General features: G+C 36.7%; 1 protein-coding gene across 1 annotated transcript; it reads right to left on the reverse strand.

Annotated features, from left to right (window-relative positions):
* Positions 1–12,102: 12,102 nt before the first annotated feature.
* LOC114533980 lies at positions 12,103–16,202 on the reverse strand. The gene is made up of 5 exons (XM_028555618.1): positions 14,937–16,202; positions 13,900–14,032; positions 13,358–13,494; positions 12,978–13,152; positions 12,103–12,626 (listed from the first exon to the last, which is right to left on the reverse strand). Exons 1-5 carry the CDS (start codon positions 16,200–16,202, stop codon positions 12,367–12,369), a joined length of 1,971 nt encoding a protein of 656 aa, XP_028411419.1. The 3' UTR covers positions 12,103–12,366.
* Between the last annotated feature and the right edge of the window lie 9,399 nt (positions 16,203–25,601).

Genomic DNA, 25,601 nt, shown 5'->3' on the forward strand with positions numbered 1-25,601 from the left:
GTCGTTTTATTTTGAAAAATTTGAGACGTATTGTTTAAAAATAAGCGAAACTAAACGGTAATTGACCGTAACGAAAAAGATGGCGGCATGTCGATTTTACCAGAGTGCATTGCGGGCATTAAGAATGATTGACTGAAAAAAGATGGCAAGAAAAACTCCTAATGACGTGAAATTTTAACACAGCGAAGAAAATAACTTCTTGTTTTATGCCTGTCCTTTAAAAGACATCAGTTCGCTTTTTTAAATGAATTCCGACCGGAATGCCTTCTGGTAAAATATATATCCGCCATCTTTTTTGTTATGGTCAATTGCTTACGTCTTATAAAAAATCGAGACCGCAAACGAAGCAATTTTATTGGCTAAAAAGCGTTGATATCGGACCGAAAAAATATAAATTCTAATTTACATTTGGGAGAAAAACGAACGTGTTTCCGCATAAAAGTAGTTGAATTTTTTTCAAAATTTAATCATCAACATAAAATAAAACTTTAAATGGAAAGAGTTAATCACCTGGTATCCTCCTTCATAAGCCTCGCGTTTACAATTATTGATAATTTTGCTTATATCATTCCAGTCTATCCCGCCACGAAAATTCACAATCATTTCAGGAAAAACACGCTGGGAGATATAAGTTTTAAAGCACCCCAAATATTCAACATCTAGATAAGAAACATTACCGATTGCATTAGTAAATTTCTTTAATTATTATACACATATACCGCAGACAGGAACCAGAAATTATGTTTAATCGCGCGCCACATAGAGAAATGCGTTTTTTATTATTTTTTTATTTTTCTAGTGCATCTTTTCCACTGAAATTATCATCATGTATCGAAAACAAGAATCTGAATACTTGTTATACCACATTAATATTGAGATTGTGTATAAATTATATGCACCATAAAAAACGTGCATGAATATAATTTATGTTCTCTAAAGTCTTGCATATAGTGTTGTAAATAGTAAAAAAATGTTCGTTATATACACCATGTAATTTATTTATTTCTATAAGCTTTCTGCCCATAAATTGAATTTTCTCACATGATGGCCTGCATGCAGGTTCACTGGCCGAAAGCTTAGAAATAAATAAATTACATGCATCGCAAACATTTTAGCTTTGAATATATTTTACCTGCACCATCGTTTCCATTTGCCTCCTGCAATTAAAAAGACCTTTCGTAAAGCAATGGGAGCAAAGGCAGCATTTAAATTATATGCAGTGCGAACTACGGTATTAGTTTTATGATAGAGCCGCATAATTGAAAATTTTTGATCGTTCGCAGAGAATTGTGGAAACATTGTCCCAATGTTTACATTCTATGTTAGTTATGTGATAAAAAACTCCAGGCCATCGTGTATAAAGGCCGAGGTGATTCACGCAATTGGTTTCAAATATCTGTGTTCAAGATGGGACTAGGTAAAGCGCTAAAAAAGGCGAGAAAAAGCGTTATTGTCAAAGAAATAGCTAAGGGTGAAACACACAAAGCTATCACTGCATGTAAAAATAAGCGGTCGCCATGTTGTGACAATCAAAAGATTTTTGTAAAATCCCTGAAACAGGAAATGTCGATCGGAACGCGGGGTTTTTAAAATAGGTATTGATATCAAAACGAGATATGAACCCAGTGAGGAAGCGTGTCGGTAAGTTACATGGATCAATATGTGCAAAAACTTTTGAAGAGGCGGGTTTAATAAGTGTGACGAAAACAACCCAAAACCGACTGCTTAGGAAGGTTGCGGATGATTCCAAGAAATTTATGAAAACTGAAATTTAAATGAAGTTTGTCCTATTCATTGACAAATCAAGAGCAACGTTTGACGGTCTTGACGGCTGGCCAAAAGGATGGGTTTTTAACGGAGATGATTGCCCCACGAAGATGAGGCGGCAACACGGAGATGGAGGCGTAATGATTTGGGGTGGTATTATATAGAGATGAGCCCGTCGGTCAATCTCGGGTCCTGAAGGAGTAAAACTGACATCCGTCACGTATTGCCGGTTTTTAGCTCGCCTGCACTTTAGTGCAAGAGAGCTATTGCTATAGTCTTGGCGTCCGCGTCCCCGTCCCCGTCCCCGTCCCCGTCCCCGTCCCCGTCCCCGTCCCCGTCCCCGTCCCGTCCCCGTCCCCGTCCCCGTCCCGTCCCCGTCCCCGTCCCCGTCCCCGTCCCCGTCCCCGTCCCCGTCCCCGTCCCCGTCCCCGTCCCCGTCCCCGTCCCCGTCCCCGTCCTCGTCCGCGTCCACACTACATGATAAGTAGAATGTTAAGATGCCACTTTTCTTTTCCCATTATTTTCAACTTATCTACTTAAGGAGTCTATCTGTTGCAAAAGAACCATTTACCAGGGGGGAGTGAACATTATACAACAAAATATAATGATAAGGTCCAGGGGCGCCGGACACAGTCAAAGGCAGGGGGGGCAGCAACTCGAAAAAGGGCACTTTAGTTTGTTAAGAAAACAAGAAAAAAAGTTAGACTTAAAGTTAGAAAATGCATGTCTTTTTTCAATCTTCAAATAAAGAATGGTTTCTTATGGAATTCAACGTTGTGCGCTTCTGCTTTCGGCAATAAACCGATATTAAAGAACAAAAATTACAAAATAAAGATGTAATAATGCTTTAATGAAAAATTGAAATGATGAAATTATATAAACAAACAGTAACAAACTAGTTATTCCACGATAGAGTTAATTAAACCTTTTAATTAACATTTTCCAAAATAACGTCGCCGTTGTTCGTTTGCCACTATGAACTCTTTAGCAATATTTTCGCTATTTATTTCGTCAATTCGTCCTTTGTGGATAGCAGCGAACATTCTATTATTTAGGGTGTTCTCGGACATGGTCGATCTGAGCCATGACTTGATACGGCGCATTGTGCTAAAAGTTCTTTCTGCTGTAGCGGAGCTGATGGGAACTGACATGTAAAATGTCAACAGTTTATGAACTTCCGAAAGGCATTCCTTGATGCTCTTTCTAGAGTTCAAAATTTCACAAAGCGTCGATAGGGTGGTGACCGTCTTGATAGGTAATGCATGTTCTGCGTTGTAAAGCTTTAACACAACTGGTAGCTCTTTTAGCTGCTCCTCCAAGATATCAGTATTAATAACTGCTGGTAAACTTTTTAACTGTGGTCGAACTTCTTCTGAGGAATTTTTTTGTTTGCTGCTGCAAGTAAACATGACTCTATTGCTTCAAGAATCTCTAAATCTTCTTGACGAAAACGTCCCTGTAGTGCTTCCACCACAGCATCAACAGCTTCATAATAAATACGCAGTAATTCCGTTGTAATATTCATTTCTGTCGCAGATGATGGCGAACTTGAATGAGCAACATACTCGGACAGACGACATGGAGCTTTTCTTTGCCTTTTTGACTTTTGTGTTTCATGTTCTTCTCGTAACTCTGCCAACTTCATTGTCTGCTCATACAGACGTTGAAACTCTTCTTCGGACCTTATCTCCTGTAGACGCACTTGCAATTTCTTTATACTATAAACTGCTTGTTCTGCCGTGAGTGATGCGGATTGTAAATTCTTGGAATTATTTTCTAATAAATTTGCAAGTTCATGCATAACAACCACTTGAAACATCGGTCGCACTGATCTAACTTTTCCAAGCAATCCACGTGATTTTGCACGACACTCAGGAGTGATGCTAAGATCCTTTGATAAGATTTCTAACGCCTCTTGTAACTCTGGAGTTTTTTTTATGAGCACCGCAGCTGCTGAACCTCTTGTCGTCCATCTTGTTCGAGATAAATTCTTTAACTTCAGAATCTCTGAGAAGCTCTCTGAAGAATTAGCGATTTCTTTTTGTATATTCTCAAAAAGAGGACACGTTTTGGACTCACGCCCACTAGAACATACAAATCTTCGCACAGATCTTGTGCTTCAGCAATCAACGGGGACAATTTTGTGGCATCTTTAAACACAAGCTCATTGCAATGTGCAAAACAGTGGATATGGATTATGTTATCCCCAAACTTTTCTTTCATGAGTGCGGCAAGTCGTGTCATAGACGATGCTCCGTCAAAAGCTGTGCCAACGAGCTTTTTTGTGTCCATATTGCATCGCAACATTATGTCGTGAATATACTTCAACAAAGCGTCTGATGTCAAGCCTTGGTCGCATGACAATACGCCAATGAAGTTTTCGGTTGTCTCGTAACTGTTGTTGCAAGTTCGGACTGAAAACGACAATTGCTCCAATTTTGAAATATCGCTTGCTTCATCACATATGATAGAAAAGAAATTGTTTGAATTAATTTCTTCAACTAATGTTCGTCTTGCATTCAACACTATCAATCTTTCTTGCTCATTTAGGATATCGTGAGAGAAATATTTTTCACTTATTAGCATTTTCAAGCCGGGGTTACTTTTGGCTTTGTCCCTATTAAATTGAGCAATATTGGATTCTTCATCTTGATGACCTCGAATAGCAAGTCCTGCCTTAAGAGAGTTTTCATAGTATCCAAGTGAGCGACTAAACCAGTCTGTCTCAGTTGTTGCTGCTTTCGTCGCTCACTATCTATTTGACAAGCTACGTCAGGTTGGTCTTTTTTGGATTCTTTAGCAGCACTTCGATGCTGTTCACTGCGTTCATGTTCCTCTATTCTTTCCTTGCCTTTTTTCCAGTTTTTAAAACCTTCTGCCTTATCGGAGAAGATAAACGGCGAGTAATCATGTGGTTGTCGAAACAAGGTGCATTCTCCACAAAACGCAGCCCTTTTTTCTTGGTGGTACCACAACCAGTTATGGTGATGAAACCATTCCTTTTGAAAATACCTTCCTTTGTTTTCACTCATTTTTTTCACGCTCGATGTAAAACGAAAGTCATAATTCGTGGCTTTAATCCAAGGATCGTCTGTTTCATCACATAAAAGTGGAGGCATCACTAACACTGCTATGTCTCTCTTCTGTGGTACACTCAGCATTATCATTAAAAGCGATAGATTGTGTGGAAAAGGACAGTTTAGTTTGGCCCCTAGCTTTAGAAGCTTCTAAAAGTTGCTTCCTAGCAACACTTTGCAAGCGATTTGCTCTTGGCATTGTATTGTCACTGAAAGAGTTTTTTATATAATTTAAGTATCGGAACTCGTAAAGGGAACATCTAGTAAGCATCTTTAAAGTAAACATCTGTGTTTTATATTTTACAAGTCACAGGTGGCCTTCTATTAGATTGCTTTTAGATGAAGTATTTCTTTATTCAAGTGCTGACATATAGTAGCGCTGGCGCCATTATTCTCTCAGCGCACGCCATGTCGCCACCTCGGTCAAATACTCAAATTTGCGAAGTGTCAATATACCGAAATATACAAATGAAAATACTCGTGCTTAAATAAAAATACTACAAGAAGCAAAACTACGCTTGAACTGACTTCCCTAAAACATTTGCAAAGCACTCTTTCGTTTTAAAGCCATTGTAAACATGAAATCTAGAAATTTGCGAAAATACAATTATACAAATTTTTAGGCCCTGTTTTCTCTCTGGGAAATTATACTCAAACAATTAGTGACCTCAGGTTCGTTAATTACAAGCTGCATATTTACGAGATGGCTTGTTATCACAGCTCACATTTGGTAAATAATTGTGAAATAGTAAACCTAAAACCCTTCATGCTTTGGCATTTTCACCTGTACACTTTTCAATGTACACTTCTTTGGCAAGAAACCTAGGTCCTAGAATACTGATCGAGATAGAAGAGCTTTGAATACTTAATATCAATAATATGTATGAAATTACCTTTATCAATAATTCATATCAATTCGCTTTGGATAGGCAAGCTCCCATATTTCCTTGTGCATGTGTACATCAATCCCTAATTATCCCTGGGACAACCGTCATACCCTCGCGCGTCCGCCATTTATCTCTTACGCAACCCACAACCGTATAAAAAACACCAGTGGACAGCGGAATGGAGTAGCAATTCAATTTTACACGGGTTTTAAACTTGTCAGTAGGCAGTAGGAGTATCGGCCGATGACTATAAAAACTGACAACTACAAGTTTGCAACGATTCATTGGGAATTAATTCCCAAATTGCCTGAAAATATATACATTCAATGCCTATGAACATATAAAGGGCAAGCTGCCCCCGCTGCCCCCGTGAACAAAGGGCAGGGGGGGCAGCTGCCCCCGCTGCCCCCGTGGTTCCGGCGCCCCTGATAAGGTCAATGTTAAAATGCTATATTTTTTCTATACTTTGGCTTTACATCAGAGGAATCATTATCAATATAAGTCATCAATATGCATTGTGACTATTTATTGCCATTTGGTACACATTTATACAATAATAAAGAGAGTTTTGCTCAAAATTATCAAATGATAAGGTGAATGTTAAGCTAATTAGCATAATGATAAGGTCAATGTTAAGATGTTATATTTTTTAAATATTTTGGCTTTGCATCAGAAGATTCATCATAAATATAGCTCATCGATATGTCTTGTGACTATATGGTGACATTTAGTACACATTTACACAAAAATAATGGCAATTTTGTTCAAAATTATCAAGTGATAAGGTGAATGTTAAGCTAATTAGCATAATGATAAGGTCAATGTTAAGATGTTATATTTTTTAAATATTATGGCTTTACATCAGAGGAATCATCATAAATATAAGTCATGGATATGCATTTTGACTATTCAGTGCCATTTGGTACACATTTATACAATAATAAAGAGAGCTTTGCTCAAAATTAGCAAATGATAAGGCAAATGTTAAGCTTATTAGCATCATGATATTCAAAGGTCAATGTTAGAGTTATCCAGAGTTATCACGCTCATTACGATTTTCAGGGCTATTGTGTAGCCCTGTTTTTTTTTAGTTCAAAGTTGTAGCTGAATCATATTTAACGAAAGTATTTGTACAACCCTAAGCCAAATGAGAAACTTTCAAATATTTTCACCTGTATGCTACCATTTGTTTGTATCGTACATGTACAATTATAAATTATGAGATTGTGTTGTGACATGCCGTATCAAAATTCAATCGCTCATCAAATATAGAAATCATTCAGGGAGTGAATATATATAAAACATAGTCCAACGTTAAAGTTTAAAGAATATTGTCTGTATTTATAAGTAGAAAGCCGATAGGCTCGGAATGCAAAGGCAAATGGCAACGCATGTGACATCATATATTTGCATATTATTTATGTAGATACACATGCAAATATATTATTAAAGCCAGTTAAATTGTAGACAGGACCCTTTGAACTACCTATAAGATTTATGTACATACTTTTTCGTTGTTTGATGCATAATCCTTTTTTGTGTAGATATAAAAATCCAATCTTGTTTATTTCATAAAGCTAGGCGCACACACGAAGATTTTAGTCTGCCGATTCTTGTTTAGATTGTCTAGATGGATGTTTTCATCAAAATGTGGCGACTGGCGATCTATACTTGGTCATAATATTAGACCAAGTAGACTCGCGTACAACGCGCGAGGCGCGAGCGCCGCGAGAAGGAAAACATGTCTGGGCAAGAGCTGCCTATATGTCTAAACCTGAATGGACCAACTACCGTAAAATCGTTGTGTGTGCACCCGGCTTAAAGCAGGGACTTTTGCCTGGTCCGTTAACTTACCTGTTGATATCACGTGCGCGGATTGCGAGAAACGGAAGAAATATTGGTCACAAATAAAACTAATGTAATTCCGAGGCCAGTTTTGGCCAGTAATTCTGAGGTCACAACTAATATCTGAAGTTTGTGCTTAATATTACCTTCCAACGCGGATTTTAGCCTTGTAATTTGTAATGAAAAGATCGGTAATTTGTGCTTCATACAGATACCTTTCATACAGAGTTTAGCCTTATTCTAGACAAACAGTGCAGGCGAGCGTTAGGTGATTTCAGCACCTCTCTGGTTGAAGAATGCGCTTGACCCCATAACTGAATGTCACAACTAACGAAAATTCCTGCAAAAATGACGTTATAAAAGTCTCCGCAACTTCCATCCCTAAACCTACCATTTAGAAACTCGCAGATTCAGTGAACGACCGACTTTTTGATGTGATCAGACGTCGTATACTTTACGGGGCCCATGTCAATAATTAACACAATTCAATGAATGGAATCAATATCAATAAAATATTAGGCAATAAACGATTTTCTATATCTTTCTGATGGGGTTAACGCCGACATGAAACTAATATCGTGTGTCAGTAGAAAAATAGGACTTTTAAATTCTTTAGAAGGAAATTTTAGAAGTTATATAACTTTGAATAGTTTCACGCGAGTATGGTGTAAATTTAATACCATTGTATGACAATGTCTATTTGAACTAATATCGTAGTTCGCACTGTAGAGATGTTTATATGACATGCATTTTTCTTTATTAAATACTTCCTTCCACATACTGTATGTAATAAAAAATGCGTAACAATACCTTTGCAGGTAAACCATAATAATCGTAATTTTCATCAACCAATAAACTGAAAGGATACGATGTTTTTGTGGCCTTGTTCAGTTGGCAATTCTTTGAGTACGATCCATTCCCTCTTTTGTAGTTTATTGATTTGCAAAGGGGGAAATTTTCAAGGCAAAACATGGCACATTCCCAGAAATTCACTGTGTCATGCTCGCAGATTACGTAGTCATTTAAGCGCCCACCTGCGATCATTTCATTATGATAAATGGATTAATAAAATTAGTAATGTTGAGTATAGTCCTGTTAACAGATTGTAAAGACTATTGATTTGAAAAGAAATTAATCCTGGCTGAATTACCGTTCTGGCTACGCCACTGGAAAAAATTGTCCATATACTGGAAATACACGCATGCATTTCGTTTCAACGCGCAATCTTATATAATCCAACCCTATGCATCTATTCAACAATAGATTTTATAAGTTTCATTTAAATTATTTTAACCCTTAACGTACTTACACATACGCGGGAAAAAGCAGCCCTTAGAAAAAGCAGCCCCATATAGAGGTCAGTCCTTCCAGGCTATGTGCACTCGGCGAGCGTCGTTTTCAGTGTCTTTAGAATCGTTTCTGTCCATTTTACTGTTTTGACGCCCTGTCCAGGCAATATAGCTTAACCTTCTATTGTAAATTCACGGTGTTTGAAACCGTTTTGGCATAAAAAGGAATGGGAAACGCTCGAAAACGTTATCGTGTGCACATAGCCCCAGTCTTAGTTATTTAATTAAATTACAAAATTCATCCTGGTTTTCTCGCGTATATTCTCCGCGCTCAAAAGAAATTTATCGTCGCATGCACTTGCCTGAAAAAAACTTTCGAAAGAAAGCACTTGATACTCTTGATTGCAAGATGCCAAAGGTTCCTTCATACGTCAGTAAGAGGTATACGAACACGATTTGACGATAATTCATGATGATTCTATCGTGATGACTTCGTGATGATTCTATCGCATTAGACACTGACTACGCCTGTGTGAACGAGAGTACGAATACATTGTGTTTGCAATAATGATAAGCAACCATGCATGCATTTCAACACAATGTATAGCGAAGGCGCATTACATAAATATTTCGTAATGACGGAATTATATTCTTTCAACCTAGCTTTTCGGGTGGGATGTAAAAGGCGAGCAGGAAATATTTTGGTTGCCAACACTCTGCTTGTATGCTCATATAAGCTTAGCCCTGCATGGCGGTGCTCGCGGTTGGGTTAGATATGGAATGCCATGACTGCCTTAAGTCGTTGATATTATTTATATGCGGTGTATATATCATTATATGCGGTATTTTTATCATTATATGTGGTGCATTGTTTGTTATATGCGGTGCTTCTATCATTATATGTGGTGTATATATTATTATATGTGGTATTTCTATACTTATATTTGGTGCTTATATAATTATATGCGGTGTTTTTATTCTTATATGTGGTGCTTATATAATTATATGCGGCGCTTCTGTCTTGATATGTGGTGCTTATGTCATTATATGTAGTGCTTACTTCGTTGTGTGGTGCTTATGTCGTTGTGTGGTGCTTACTTCGTTGTGTGGTGCTTACTTCGTTGTGTGGTGCTTGATTCGTTGTGTGGTGCTTACTTTATTGTGTGGTGCTTACTTCGTTGTGTGGTGCTTACTTCGTTGTGTGGTGCTTACCTCGTTGTGTGGTGCTTACTTTGTTGTGTGGTGCTTACTTCGTTGTGTGGTGCTTATTTTATTGTGTGGTGCTTATTTTATTGTGTGGTGCTTACTTCGTTGTGTAGTGCTTATTTCGTTGTGTAGTGCTTACTTGGTTGCGTGGTGCTTAGATACAGTACGTCGTTGTAAAGTGCTTAGTTGTTCATTCAACGTTACTTACACGAAGTATTGTATATAACAAGCGCGAAACAAATTTGGCGCCAAATCCCAAATGTCCAAATAAAAAATGGTGACAGATTCTGATATGTCGAACATTCTCAAGAAATTGAATATGGGATATCTTGTAGAAAATTTTATTCGAGAGAAAATAACCCCAAATATCGTGGGAATGCTGTCTTCACATGACTTGCAATGCTTGGGTGTAACATGCACGAATGAGATGATGATGTTGAGAAATGAATGTGTAAATTATGGCGGCCAATCTCCAACCAAGATATACAATGAAGCTGGAGCACGAAATACAACCTACCCAAAAATGTAATTGAGGAACTTTTGCTGGATGGGTTTTCTATCAAGGAAATATCTTTATTATTGTCTGTCTCCGAAAGAACTGTATACCGTCGTATGGCTTCATACGGTTTAAGAAAGCACATATTTTCGACAATCAGCGATCAGGCACTAGACGAAATAGTTGGACAGTTGACTAAAGATTTTCCTAATTGTGGTGAGAATATGATAGGCCAAATGTTACGTGGTAAAGATGTTATAGTTCAAAGATTTCGCCTTCGCGAAAGCCTCCATAGAGTTGACGAAGCTGGAATTATTAACAGATCGAGGGGTCGTTTGCATCGGCGTGTCTATAATGTGAAAGGGGCAAATCATTTATGGCATGTCGATACAAACCACAAGCTGATTCGTTGGCACATGGTGGTTTTTGGGGCCATCGATGGCTTTAGCCGATTGCCTGTTGCACTGTCTTGTTCTAACAATAATAAAGCTACAACATTGCTTCATTACTTCACAGGAGCTGTAAAAGAGTTTGGTCTTCCAAGCAGAGTCCGGTCGGATAAGGGGTTGGAAAACGTGCTCATTGCTGACTACATGATTGAGAAAAGGGGAGCTGACCGATGTAGTATGATAACCGGAAAGAGCACCCATAACCAACGAATTGAACGCTTATGGCGAGATGTGTTTACCGGTGTACTGTCATATTATGAACTGTTTCATTTTCTTGAGGATGAGAACGTTGTGGACCCACTTAACCCGATCTGCATTGCAGCTTTACACCATGTATTTCTACCAAGAATCAATGAAAAGTTGGACTTATGGAAGACAGCATGGGCAAATCATAGAATGCGCACGACAAAAACAAGCCCTATGCGTTTGTGGCTGTCAAGCCAGATGCAAAATCCTGTCGGCCTTTCCGAAACAGCCACTGAAGATGATGCAACTAACTATGGTGTAGAAGGAATTTTGTTTGAAACAGAAGATAATGAAAGGCCTATTTTGGATCCTCCACAAATAGAGTTGAGTGAAAATTGCCTATCCGAGCTAGCAAGAGACATTCCAGATCTAGCCCCATCAGCTAACCATGGCATTGATTTATACTTAAGAGCTATTGATATAATTCAGCACTATTCAGATGGCCGTTGAGTAAGGCTAACTTACAAATAGCATTATAGGTCAATAGACCATACCCATTATGACGTTTCATGGCAAAATTTAACTACTAAGACCAGAATGCTTTGCTAGTTTCTTAGTTAAAAAGCCTGAAAAAGCTTGCAAAGCATCCTGGTCTTAGTAGTTAAATTATGCCATGAAACGTCATAATGGGTATGGTCTATTGTTGTGTACATAGATTCTTTGTTAGCAATATGTGGAATGAATGAATGCTGCTTGTCATTTGATTGCACAGCTAGTTTAAATTTTAAAGCTAGTTTAAATTTTAAAACTCAAAACATAGTTTTGCAGGACCCTACTGAAAAATACGTATTTTGAGAAAAACACATTGATTTTTTTTTTTTTTTAATCTTGATCTATTACAAATAAATACTGTATGCTCTCATTACCATTCCGACATTTAAAATACATCTATTCACCATGGTCATATTTTCGCACATTCAAATATTTACTTATGCTGCGTTTTTTCAATAATCCACAACGCAACATGGAATGTTTTCTTTAACAAAACAAAATTACTCAACAGGGTGTATATTTAAAGTTTCGTAACAAAACGCAAACATCAAATGCCCTCTGTTCATTCAATCGGTTTATCATTCAATATGTATAACAAAGAACATTAAGAACCTACATATTTCCAAAATATGTGTTCATAAAAGCATAATCAAACAGATTGAACAGTTCCTCAGAACCAGGAAGTGGTATATTTACGGTTGGTCGTGGGAGGTTAATACAATTGGTACATGTATTGGCAGTTGGGATGAAAGTAGTGGTAACTTCAAAAAATTTCAATGTCGGATGCAAACAAAAACCAAGTATAGGCTCCTGATCAGCACAAGTACCAAACTCTAATATATTTGAAAGAGACAACCTGCCTCGTCTGCCACCTAAAATTTAGAAAATAAAAAGAAGCCGATAATTATAAGTGTTGTTTTTCCTTTGTTGTTTTTAGTAGGGATAACGTACAGCGCACATGTAAAAAATATACATGTGTGCTGTACAGTACCCCTACTGAAAGAACGAAATTAAAAGAGATAAATTAAGTAAAGGCATAGTACAGGGTGCTAATTGCTCTACATAAATAAATGGTAAAACGTGCCTCCATTTCTTCTGCTTGCCAAAATTTCGACATACTATAAGATATACAAGTCTACGAAATTTGTTCTTGCCATTTTTTGCATTTAATATATGACAATTATCTCCTCCCAGATATAATTTACGAAACCCTAATATCTTACTTGCAACTTCTCGAATGTACTTCAAAAAGACTGCATATATAGATTTCTCCAGTATACGATTATTTGATCCTTCCTCACTGAATGTTGGTTTAAACAGATTGATTAGTCTTTTCACTGTTAACACTTCTTCCTTGTGATGGAACAGGTTTTTCATAATAGGTAGCTGCTGTACAATCTAAATGCAATGACAAGTGTGTGCATTATGCAAATAAAGATTTAAAACTACAGTATGGAATGCCATATATGCTCTTAGATTGTGGCTCATATTAGCAGTGGTAGTAACTAGTGAGGGTAAACCCTTTGTGGCCTGGAATGATTTCTAAGTTCATCTTCAGCTGCATAATATGAACTGTGGCTAAAAATGTGCATAATAAGATAACCTGAACCAATCCCAATTTAGATAATCCTTCTCTCATGTGTTTAATACATGGTTGTGGATCTTGGCTGCCAAATAATTCATCGAGCACCTCATCACTGAGAAATGTTGGAATTTTCCCATTTTGGAGAATGCTAAGACCTACAAAAATTAATTAACAATTATTTGCCGAAGGTGGTTATCGGTGGATAAAATTGTGTGAGCATGATTTCATAAGTGATTATTTAGAAAAAATACAGATTTCTTTGTCATCTAATTGCTAAAACGGCTTTGATTGAATGCTATTTGGAAAATAGCTCGGGTGATTATCCCATTATAATTTTCTGAATAACAACAAATCAGGGAACAAAATTTTCACACATGTAATTATACTACTAAACTCTATTAATGTTAAGTACATACGTATTGTAAGTCATGTATCCATAAATATATAACTGTCTACAAACCATGTTAATACATAATCAAAAATTGGCATCAGAATTTATATTTAAATCTGGCCACTAATACTGTATGTCACTCAAAGTACTTATTATAGACCTAACTAACCCATGATGGTGCCAACAACTTCATAATCTTCTGATATGTGGCTTTTCAAACCATTGTTGAAATACTTGCTCTTAATGGCATTCAGAACCAGGCGAAAAAATTCTTTGCGTGGCCCGCCATAGTCTTCTGCACACTAAATTTTTCACAAAATGCTCATAGCAAATAGTGGAGGTGTTACTTTAAATGGCTACCCCAGCAACCTGTTAGTCGCATCATTAGAAACATTGTTTCATTTCCTGACTTGAAGGAACACCTCTGAAATAAAAGTTCCCTAAAAGTTCCATGAAAAGTTCCAAACTTCCTATTTTATTGACCAATCAGATTGCTCAAAAATAAAATAAAAGATTTGTATGATCAAAACAGTAAAAAAAGGAAGTTAGGGAGTTTTTAAGAAACTTCAAAATTTTAAGGAATAGTTTAGAGGTGTTCCTTTAAGGTAGGATATGAACTGATCCACAGTTTTTGTTGGAATGCTTCTATTAGTACAACCATAAAAAGGAGTGGAACAACAACAACAACAACAACAACAACAACAACAACAACAACAACAACAACAACAACAACAACAACGACAACATTGTCAATTGGGGCTTTGCCCTATTTCTTTCTCCTGTTGTCACTGTAATTGTTTTGTTGATAACTAATTTAAAGGATTAGTGTCAACCCCTGGTATTGCGGGCGCATATTGCTTCTGGTGGCTATTTTACAAGCCAGCAAAATCACTGAGCAAAATAGATTTTACAATCTTTCTTAATCGATAAACGTCTTTTAGAAAATTAGTATATTTCTTGATGCAAGTTTGTTCTTTGTATTCATATTTTATCATTTTTGCGGCCATATTACGCCCCCAATTTCAACACGTAAAAAAAAAACACTGACCTCGCTATACTAGGGGTCGACACCAATCCTTTAATAAATTCAAGAATTAATAAACAACATGCAACAACAACAACATATTTTGTTCATAAATATTCCGTTAATTCATAACTATAATAATATTATTCAAATTCAAGTTATATACAGTACTGTTACCTTACCTCTCCATAGAAATTGACTTGCAGAGTTAACCTTAAGTTTGAGATTTCTTTTATTTCATCAAAAGAGGTTGTCAGAATATTTCCTCTGTCAACTAAAATGTAACTCGTTGCTCCTTCACAGATTTCATCTGGATTGGCAATTTCAAGTTCTCTGCCAAGCACAAATTTTCTTTGGTAGTACCTCAGAATTTCAACAGGATCAACTACTTCTTGTGATTTACAATATTCTACGATCTCGGAAATGAGACTTTCAACAGATTCTTCTGCGACATCTTGAACGTCAGAGTTTTGAATTTCCGAATGCTCAGAATCAGTAGCTAAACTTGTCCCCGGATTACCACTGCTTGAACTCCCTTCTGGCGGCTGAGGACGGGGATTCACTTGGAAAGAACTTGGCAACTCTTCTTCACTTTCTGAATCGCTGCGAATAATTTCCGCTTCGGCACACATATAAACGTGCGTGCGCAAATTCCGAACTAATACGTCTTGGCCACAAACGTTACACTTTTCTTTGATTTCGCACGGCGTTTCCTCGGTTAAAGATTGAGTGCACAGATCTTTTTGAATTGGTCTCAAATATATACGTGATTGTCCACCAATATTTGCTTTAAGGCTCTTTACGGACCACGAACAATCAAGAGTGCTTAGATTTCTGCAGTTCGCTATACAATTCATTAGCTCAAAGCCGCCACATTCTTTCAGTTTTGGAAATCCAATTGTTTGGCCGGTCTCGCTGTTTACTTCGGATGAAGTAATAGTTTCCAGAACAGCTTTCTCGTCGTAGTCGGCTTCGAACTTTATTCTTTTAATGCCAAGACCTGCTTTCTGCAAAATTTGCTTTTCTGAAGAGGTAGGAACTTTGACTGCGAGCCTATCCGCCAAGCATACAAACGTAGCGGTCCAAGTTCGCTTTTTTTCTTTCTTCTTTGCGGCATTTGTAGGCTGAGACTGGGATCTTCTTGAGCTTCTTGAGTTAAAAAGAAGCGCTCGTTCCCTGTAGGCACGGCTTCGTTGTGCAGAAGAACTTCCTTGACCTTCGCGGGCTTCAACTTGCGGGACAGCTGAATCTGAACCGTGCTGGCGACATAACTGGCGAAATCTTGCTCTGTCGCCGATTGTTGCCACCCCCAGACGAATCAATTGATCGTCATTTAGCGTTACTGCAATTTTTTCGTCGATCTTCTCGGCTTTGAAGTGTTCGATAACAGCTTGCAATCCTATTTCGCTCAGTATTTTCTCTATGACAGGCACGTGGCTGGCAGACATATTGGAATAAATGAATAATTTTGGAAAGACTCGTGCTCGATCCATGTTTGTAGAACATATTTTACCATCTGTTTGTCGGAATAGTTCGGCTTTTTGGCTTGCCGAAGTGTTTGAGAATTTTGGTTTATCGGTTGTAAGTTATTTAAAGCTATATACGGAAAATGATATCAAAATCATGGTGGAAAAAACTGTTGAGTATTTCAAATCGAAGATACGTTTGCTAAACGCAGGATTCCACTCTAAAAATATACAGGGTGTACCAAAAGGGTGTATTTTGCGTGAAAGACGTCAATGAAATAATTTTTTTCACATTCGGAAAGATCAGGCTTTTAACTATCGCGGATGACATGTTTTTAATACCAAATGGTGAAAAAATGAGCACATACGACTGGGCTGATAAAAAATGTTAGTCACAATCGCATATTTTCACCTTTGAGCCTAATTAAAGCAGTGCATAAAAAAAGAAAAAAACAATTAATCACGAACAGGTCACAGCTTGCACTGGTTTTACGCCGCATTGCCTGGCATGTTCTCATGATGTGATGTTAAAAGTTATGAAGATTAGAAATGAAACACTTTTAATAATTATTATTAAAAACGTTGCAATTAAATCTCAAACAAAGGGGTAAGATTTGGGGGATAAAAGCACTCAATACTCAAGTACTTTGCTTGAGTAATGTAGTTTTTATCATTTGTTTAGAAAATGCAGCAATAAATTATTTTTGCATTTTTTGTATTTATAAAATACAGTTAGCTTGCAAAAATCTTATACATTTCTGCTTTACAAGATTACACGGGAGTGTTTTCATGATCCCGTTTGTTCGCAATTAAACAACGAAGACTGAAATGAATTTTTCGTTATTAAAATAAGTGTAGATGATTACTGCAGTGATGTACAGTGATGTCAACGATAAGGCAGATGATTGTTTGTTTTTTTTATTTTGATATTCCAATTCCATTTCACGCTTCGATTAATGAGGGTCAGGGATGAGCAAGGAAGTGTAAACAGCCACTACAAAATTAATACAGTTCATGCAGGAGCCGGTTGTATCAAGCCCGTAGCTTAAACGGTCAAATTAAATAACACTCTTAGATCTCTCTTGAATGAATCAACTTGAATATTATGCACTGGATAAGTAGTTGTAAACAATATTTTTGTATTAAGGTAAAAAATATTTAGTTCGCTTGTTGAATAAAATGGCAGACTTGTTCTCTATTTTGAACTTCACCGTTTAAGCTAACGGATTAGATACAACCGACCCAGCATCCTAGAAACAGGTTGATTATACAGTAGATTCACGCATATAGTCATTGTATCCGTGTTGCGAAGATTAAGTATAAGAAACTCGTTTCAGTTCATTACATATCCTTTCGGATGCAAATTATTGAAGCATGCCGCTTGTTTTGAAAACAGGCCTTTAAGCATTAATTTTAAAAAATATTCGGCGTTTTTAACAAAACGAGTAACAAACTTACAGTATTATTGTTTCTTCAGTTCCGTCTGTAGCAAAGTAAGTATCAGTTGTGTTGCTTTAACGAAACAACTTATGTTATGTGTTCCTCATAAAAACACATGCGGCAATTAAGCAGGTGATGGATTAAAGTGGGATGTTGAATGTACGGTGGCCGACAAGGTCAACACGTTTATTAAGATGAATACATTTGTTTAACACAAAACTCAAAGACAAAGAGTTGTACCGCTGAAACCTCATTATTTTTGCGAACACAAATTTATTAAAGATTATTAGCGAAAAAAAAATTATCAACGAACACAAATTTACCAAAAGTCCTTTTTCAGCTCTTATCATTTCGTTTTTACATTTCTATTAATCCTAGATATTTGTTAATTCATTTCGTCTTATCTCCTGGAGATATATTGTATCTACAGTGTAAAGCTGTAAAGCATATAATTATTACATGTTTTCTAAACTCAAAGATAGCTCAGCCAGTGCTAAACTATTGCGCAGCTTTCCATACGGCAAGCCTGCACTCCGCAGTCATATTTTTTCCGTTTTTTGCCAGCATCAAATAATTTCATAAATTAGTTTTTAGCTCAGAAGGTCACTTCATCCATATTTTTAAAATTTTTAAGTCAAATGGGACATCGCCCAAAAGGTTTTGTTTAAATCAGCATTTGTTTGTCAAAAATTGGATTTTTCTATCGATTTACTCATTAAATTTCAACATGACACTTGCCAAGCAAGTTACGCATGCGTACATCGGGCAAAAAACCGTGTGACCAAGTGTGACTCGATTTGGCTTCAGTTTCATATCTGTATATAGCTAATCTGTTAGCTAAGACCGCTAACAAAGTTTGTGTTTCAACTCCACTATCCTTAAGTGTGCGACAATTTCGCTAAATTAGAAACGTTCTGCATAAAACTTGCGATGTTCAGCAATAATGTAAGAAAGAAATAGGTTATTTCTGATGTGTTTAGAAAAGCAGCTAATTCAGCTTTGCCGTAGTGTTTCACGTTCGCCGTATAAATTTTAATGCTTGAACGGCAAAATAAAAAGTCTCTACTCTCAAAAAATTTCGGACGCCAAATGCAAAGAGTGAGGCTTCCTGTATAATGTCTATTCTGTACTTTAGCTATACCGTATTTACTCGTTTTAGCGAACATCCTTAATGAACATCACCCTCGTGCATGAAAAGCTTTTTGACCGACAAAGTCACCACGATAAATGAATGCCTTAAAACATACTTTGTGCGTTGCATCTATGTCCTAGGTCAAGGGTTTTACTTCCTAAAACATTCCCTTGCTATCTACGAGACAAACAAATGAGCCCTCTTTTGCTTATATATCGGCTAGGACTAAAACTTTCACTTCATGGAAGAATTTTAGGTATGGACAGGAAAGTAAAATTATATTATTCATCATGAAATATGTGGTCTTGGTTTTATCAGTGTGATAGTGTTATCTGCATAATCCCACCTCCAACCCAGTGAACATGCGCGCTGAATTTTTGCCTGGTTATTGATAAAATATACCTCGGTCAAAAAAAACATGTAAGATCTCTAATCTTATGATTAGAGATGTCCTCTGTCAAATCGTATGAAATCTCCAATCATCAGCATGAAGTTTAAATGACAAGGTCGATTACTTAACATTTCGAAGTGACATTTAAAAATAAAAAGATATGCTTCTTACCAGATGAATATACTAAGATTGCATACAATCCTGCAAACCAGATCAACGCCATCTTCTGGCTAAAACAAGCGCAAACAATGACAAGCAATCCAAGTTACGGTGATGTAACCGACAGCTCAATGTAGAGCTTCTGAGGAACTGTAAAAAAATAATTCATAATAAGCTGGATCGGTAGCGCAGCCAGCATCGATAATTGTGGGGCGCATATTCATATATTCATGTTAACAGACTGTAAAGACAATTGATTTGAAAAGAAATTAATCCTGCGTATCACGAATATATTAATATGTGCCCCCCCCCAATTATCGTGCTGGTACGCCACTGAGCCGGATATCACAAGACATAATGAAATTCCTTTTCAAACGGAAAGTCCGTTTTCGTTTTGCGCCTTTTTTCCATTCTTTTTGCTTCGTCTAGTCTTCCTAATAAAATGTTCCGTAATTAATTACTCGGGTAGCCGAGTCTAGGTTTCGCGATTATAATTATTTTTTTCGTATCAGGCTTAGTCTTCCGCGCGGACAGTCGCGTATTTACAGTGTATCAATATATAGCTCAGTTTCAGTGCAGTATATTTACCGGCTACATAGCCCGAGTTAACGCCTACCGGGCGTCTTGTTCAAAATTTAATATTAAGTTTATATGTATCAGTATTCTCTTTAAAATTGACTTTTCACTAAAGATTCAGTATTGTGTATATCAAAGCGGATATTAAATCTTCAATAATATTGGTTATTTGATAGTACACACCCTTCATATGACCCAGCAACTGCGTAAAATATTAAGAAAGTGTAGTGAAAAAGCTCAACCGGACGTCAAAAGATATAATTATATTCCTTTTCAAACAGGAAGTCAATCGATCCGTACTGTACATGAATATCAAAGCAGATATTAAATCTTCAATAATATTGATTATTTGGTAGTACACAACCTTCATATGATCAAGCAACCGCGTAAAATACTAAGAAAGTATAGCAAAATAACTCAACCGGACGTCAAAAGATATTATATTCCTTTTCAATAGGAAGTCAATCGATCCGTATTGTACATGAGTATCAAAGCATGCAGATATTAAATCTTCAATAATAATATTGGTTATTTGATAGCACACTCCCTTCACATGATCAAGCAACTACGTAAAATATTAAGAAAGTGTAGCGAAAGAGCTCAACCAACCAGACGTCAAAATATATAATTATATTCCTTTTCAAACAGAAAGTCAATCGATCCGTGTTGTACATGAATATCAAAGCAGATAGGTTATTTGATAGTACACTCTCTTCATATCATCAAGCAACTGCGTGATGTGAACATATACCAAATGGAACATGCGCACTATTAAAGCATTCAACGCAGAGCCCTTCGTATAATCTTCCCAGACCTCAACTATGAAGATGCGTTAATACGCGCTGGGGTGGTGTTGCTGTCCCTGCGGAGAAAGACCATATGCGACAAACTTCTGGTTCAAATGTGTCACGAAACAACCCATAAACTCTATTCCCTTCTTCCACCGAGACACAAAAAAGGTTACTCTCTACGGAATGATAATTGTCTTTCAATCCCAAAACATAGGACAAGTATAGGTTTGCTAATAGTTTTATTAAGGCCTGTAGTATGGCCTACAACTATAGTCTTAAATAGATATTTTTTATGTGTGTTATTACTTAGTTTTAATAGCTATGGCTTGTAAAAAGTTAGTATTTTTAGACTTTTAACTATATTCATGTAAACCAATGTAATTCAGCCTTAAGGTTACTTCACACGATGAAAAGCAAGAAATATCATTTTTTTAGTTTTTCCATATATCAAAAATATATGATTTAAACTGCTAATTGTAGCAAACTGTATACTGAAATCTGAAAACCCGGCTGAAATATTTAGAAAAAGTGTTTGCATAAAACTTATTTTTCCCGCGAAATAGTTACAAATTAATAAACAAAGAATTAATAGCCGGAAGTAAACGGGGGCCATCGATAATTTTTTGGTTTTGTTTGTTTCACTTTCACGCATACGCTACTCATGCTAAAGTCAAAACGACAAAAGCGTAATTCCAATCCTTTTTGCTCGAGAAAAAGAAAGAATTTAAAAAACAAATCAAAAGAAATATCACAGCAAGCAAAAGTTTTTTTGGCCGAAAGCGATAAAGGATCATATTACAATCAAGAAAGTCAGTGGCCGAACGAGTGTCCTTCAACCTCAAATTCGTCGTCTTCCGTGGACAAAAGAAGTGCAAGCAAAAGAAAAATTGAAGACGTATTAGTGAGGGACGAGCCGTTGGAGTTTGATGACTCAGATGTGACAGCTGCAGACTCGGAAGACGAAGTCGATAACGATGTCCAAGATGAGCAAATTCGTGGTGTTGACGGCGAGTTTCAAAAACCGAATGGAAATTGCATTGTAAACTCAGATTGTTTACAGTCTATGGTTGATGATATAGCAGTCTGTAAGGAATGCCATAGTTCCTTACAAGTCGTCGAGAAAACTGGATCCAAACAAGGCCTTGGAGGGAAATGGATGTTTCGCTGCACTAACGAAAGCTGTATTTCACATCAATATCAGAAATCTTTGCCAACTTCGCCGAAGAGCGGGAAAGATGGGAAACTATATGCTATTAATCGTGCATCTGTCATTGGATTTCGTGCAATTGGGAAAGGAAGGTCTGCTGCTGAGAAATGCTTAAGCTCTTTGGATCTTACTACCCCCGTGTATACATGGTCTAAACATACAAAAATTATTGACTTGAAAGCGCAAGATTTGACAGAAAAAAACTGTTCAGATGCGGTGCTTGAATTGAAGAAATTCAAGAGACAAATTGGGGTAGTATTAGATTGCACTGACAAGGAATTGAAAAAGAAGGTTGTGGATGTTGGTGCGAGTTTTGATTGCTCCTGGAGTAGCAGGGGCTTGTCTGCAAGAGATGGTGTCGTTGCAGCGATTTCAGAAGACACTGGGAGAGTGCTGGATGTTGTTTACATGACACGTTCTTGTTCACAGTGCAAAAAGATGGAGAAAAAGCGAACTAATGGTCAACTTAGCAAAATTGCATTTCTTGAATGGTACTTTGGGCATGAGGAAAACTGTTATCTCAACCATGAGGGCAGTGCACAGGTACTGTATTACAGTCAGTACAGTCTAATCATCAAAGGGATAGTCAAGTTCATAGCAAACTGAAGCATTAACCCCATTGGTTAACAAACCAACTTTGGTTTTGTTTACATTTGAAAGCTATTAAAAATGTGATATACTGTAATGTTAGGTGTTTGTTCCTCATTCTAACCTAGCGTTCCTGTTTAGAAGATGTCAAAACAATGTGAAATTTGAATGGAATTTAAATCACCTTATATGAGCATAATCATGTTTATTGTATGTGCAGCATTCTGACTTTATTCTAAAGACAGTAAATTCAATTACCATAGGCAATGGAATCTGCAGGTGTGTTGAAACTTTACTCTCGTTCCATTGAAAGACACAACATTCGTTACATTCCCTTCATTGGAGATGGCGATTCCAGTTCATACAATCAGATATGCATTGTAAAACCATATGGACAAAATGTATATATCCCAAAAGTTGACTGCATATCCCACGTCACTAAAAGAATGGGCACAAACCTAAGATCACTTGTCCGTGATTATAAAGGTGAAGTAATGTGAAATTATAACCTCTTCATCACATTCAGTTTCTCAAGTTGAACATTTATTTTGTTTGTAGCTAAAACACCCTTTCATTAACTACATCACAAATACTTTTGGCTTAGGAGCACCACCCCCACAAAAGAAAACTTTACGCAAAGAAATCGATCCACCCAAATGTTTAAAGGTGTCTAATAACGAATTAATGTATACGTTTCACTATTTCACTAAAATTGTAGCTTATATTCCACTGATTTTTTCAATAGGTCGAAAACTTTCTGATGGGAAAGGTTTAAGTGGTGCTGGAAGGCTCACGATTGCTCGTATTGATGCTATACAAAGCTTTTATGGTCTATGTATAAGAAAAAACAAGGGTAATGCCAAGGAAATGGCGAAAGCAACTCAAGCTATTTTGCACCATTACTCCAGTACTGCAACAAATCCCAAACATGACTTCTGTCCAACTGGCTCAGATTCTTGGTGCAGTTACCAAAGAGACTTAGCAAATGGCACTAATCATCACAAACCCATCAAGAACCCGTTTCCACCAGCCATTGTAAGTGTATTAAAGCCATTATTTGATCGGCTTGGAGACGAGAAATTTTTAGCTGGCTGTGAGAAATGTGTCACACAAAATGCAAATGAATCACTCCATCATGTCATCTGGGGGTTGTATCCCAAGGAGCAGTACACCTCTCCTCAAGAATGCAGTTTGGCAGTGAGTCTAGGAGTTTTACTATTTAATAGTGGAATGGAAGTAATTTATCAAGAACTTCTATCTAATCTTGATGTCACAGTAACTCCCAGAATGATAAAGACATGGAGAAAAGTTGACAATTCACGTGTTCGTGATGGGGAGTATAAAGAGAGAGAAGAAGTCAAAGCGAGAAGAAGAAAGTTCAAGAGTCAAAAAGCCAAGAAAGCTGATGCATTTATTCATATAGAAGGGTTGCAATACAAATCTCAAGCGTTTTACAACAATGAAGAAAAAGCTGTTGGTAAGGGGAAGTCGAAGGGGAAGGGGAAGTCGAAGGGTAAGGCTAAAGCGGCAGGGAAGGGAAAGACATAGGTCTGGTATGTAAGTACAGCTAAGTATTTTTGTACGTTGACTGAAAATATTTTAGTATATCTAAAGGAATCCTTCAAAAAGCATCAGCAAGTTAAATTGCTTGACTATGATTATTGTATTAAAAAAAACAAATTCAAAAGCCTTTGGCTTGCTTGTTATAGATGCTTTGAAATCACTGGTGCCCAACGTTGCATGGGGGCAAGGGTGTGGATAAGGCATCAATAGAGATGTAACATAAATGAACTACAAGTGCAAGTGCAAGTATTTTGTTATAAAATTGTTTTGACAATGTAAATTTACAACTTGATAGCTATTTCATTTTCAATGCTTTGCAGAATTAACTCTTCTAATGAAACTGGATAGGCATCCTAAAACAATAAATACTATTAATTAGCAGTGTTATAGATTTTACGTTTGTTCGTTCACAACAACAAGGTATATCAATCATGTTTTCACTTGCTTGTTATAATTACAATTTGTCTGGGTTTGTATTCATCTATATAAACCAGGGTAGTACAGTGAGTGCAAACATGAATGTTACAGGTTTTAATTATTACAAAATTAATGTGAGTGGAATGTTTATACGCACTGTCTAGTATCATATAAAATATACAATTAAATCTGAGATGGAGGTAAAAAATGTACAGTATGTTTGAATAAATATATATCCTTACTTCTCTTATTTCTCCTTTGATATTTCCTGGGCAAATACTTCTAATGTATGACAACACAGAAGGAGGAAATGCATAGTCTGCATCCTTTGGACCAACATTCTTACTCTGAAAAGTTTAAACAAATTTTTCTATGTATTGACTATGCTATATTTACTCTGTCTAATGCTAGACAATTTTACTCAGTTTCAGTGGTAGGGTATTGCCAGTAAATGAGTTAACAAACCTACTGTATCTGTCAATGCCTCTAGTTAACCCTAGTACCCTACTACAGTAGCTAGCAATGTGCCCTACTTTAGTATTTTACTCTTATGCCATACGATTTTGCTATTCAGTGGTAGGTTACTGCCAGTAAATGGGTTAATATTGTGTCTATATATACAACATGGACATGCATGACATGGTATACATGTAAGTTATTATTATAATTTAAATGCAAATTCATCTACTTTAGCTTTTAATTAAACAGTTTGAGATAAAGATTTAATACAAATAATCAGCTATCATGGACTAAAAATACACAAAATACAAATAAAATACAAATTCAAAGCTGAACTTACCATCAGTGCATGGGCCCATCCACAATAATGAAAATATCGAATCATTCTTGGAGGTTTTCCCCTCTTTTTGAGTCTGTCCTCGACGCTTGCTTCTAAACTTTTGCAGAAGTTCGTTCCATCACATCTATTTTGTGCATGATATTATGCAACGTATGAACACGAGAACAAATTCATGTATAGTATTACGTTTTTTGGTATAAAACTAGGTGTACGCCAGTTGTATGTCAAGTGCGAAAACTTACCCAAGTTCTTTCATTTCTGACAGCAATTTCGTCTTAAAATTGACTTCGCATTCGGTTTGCTTAGCAAACGACTTTT

Source organism: Dendronephthya gigantea, unplaced genomic scaffold (genome assembly GCF_004324835.1).
Source record: "Dendronephthya gigantea isolate DGI-Jeju-01 unplaced genomic scaffold, DenGig_1.0 000096F, whole genome shotgun sequence".
Lineage (NCBI taxonomy): Eukaryota > Metazoa > Cnidaria > Anthozoa > Malacalcyonacea > Nephtheidae > Dendronephthya > Dendronephthya gigantea.

Bases quoted from the DNA above. Each gene is read 5' to 3' on its own strand.
- LOC114533980 (XM_028555618.1), bottom strand. From the start codon at position 16,202: ATGTCTGCCAGCCACGTGCCTGTCATAGAGAAAATACTGAGCGAAATA. The intron at 13,495-13,899 runs GTTAGTTAGGTC...TAATTTTTGTAG, and splicing joins AGTTGTTGGCACCATCATGG to GTCTTAGCATTCTCCAAAAT. The intron at 12,627-12,977 runs GTAAGATATTAG...TCTAAATTTTAG, and splicing joins GTACATTCGAGAAGTTGCAA to GTGGCAGACGAGGCAGGTTG.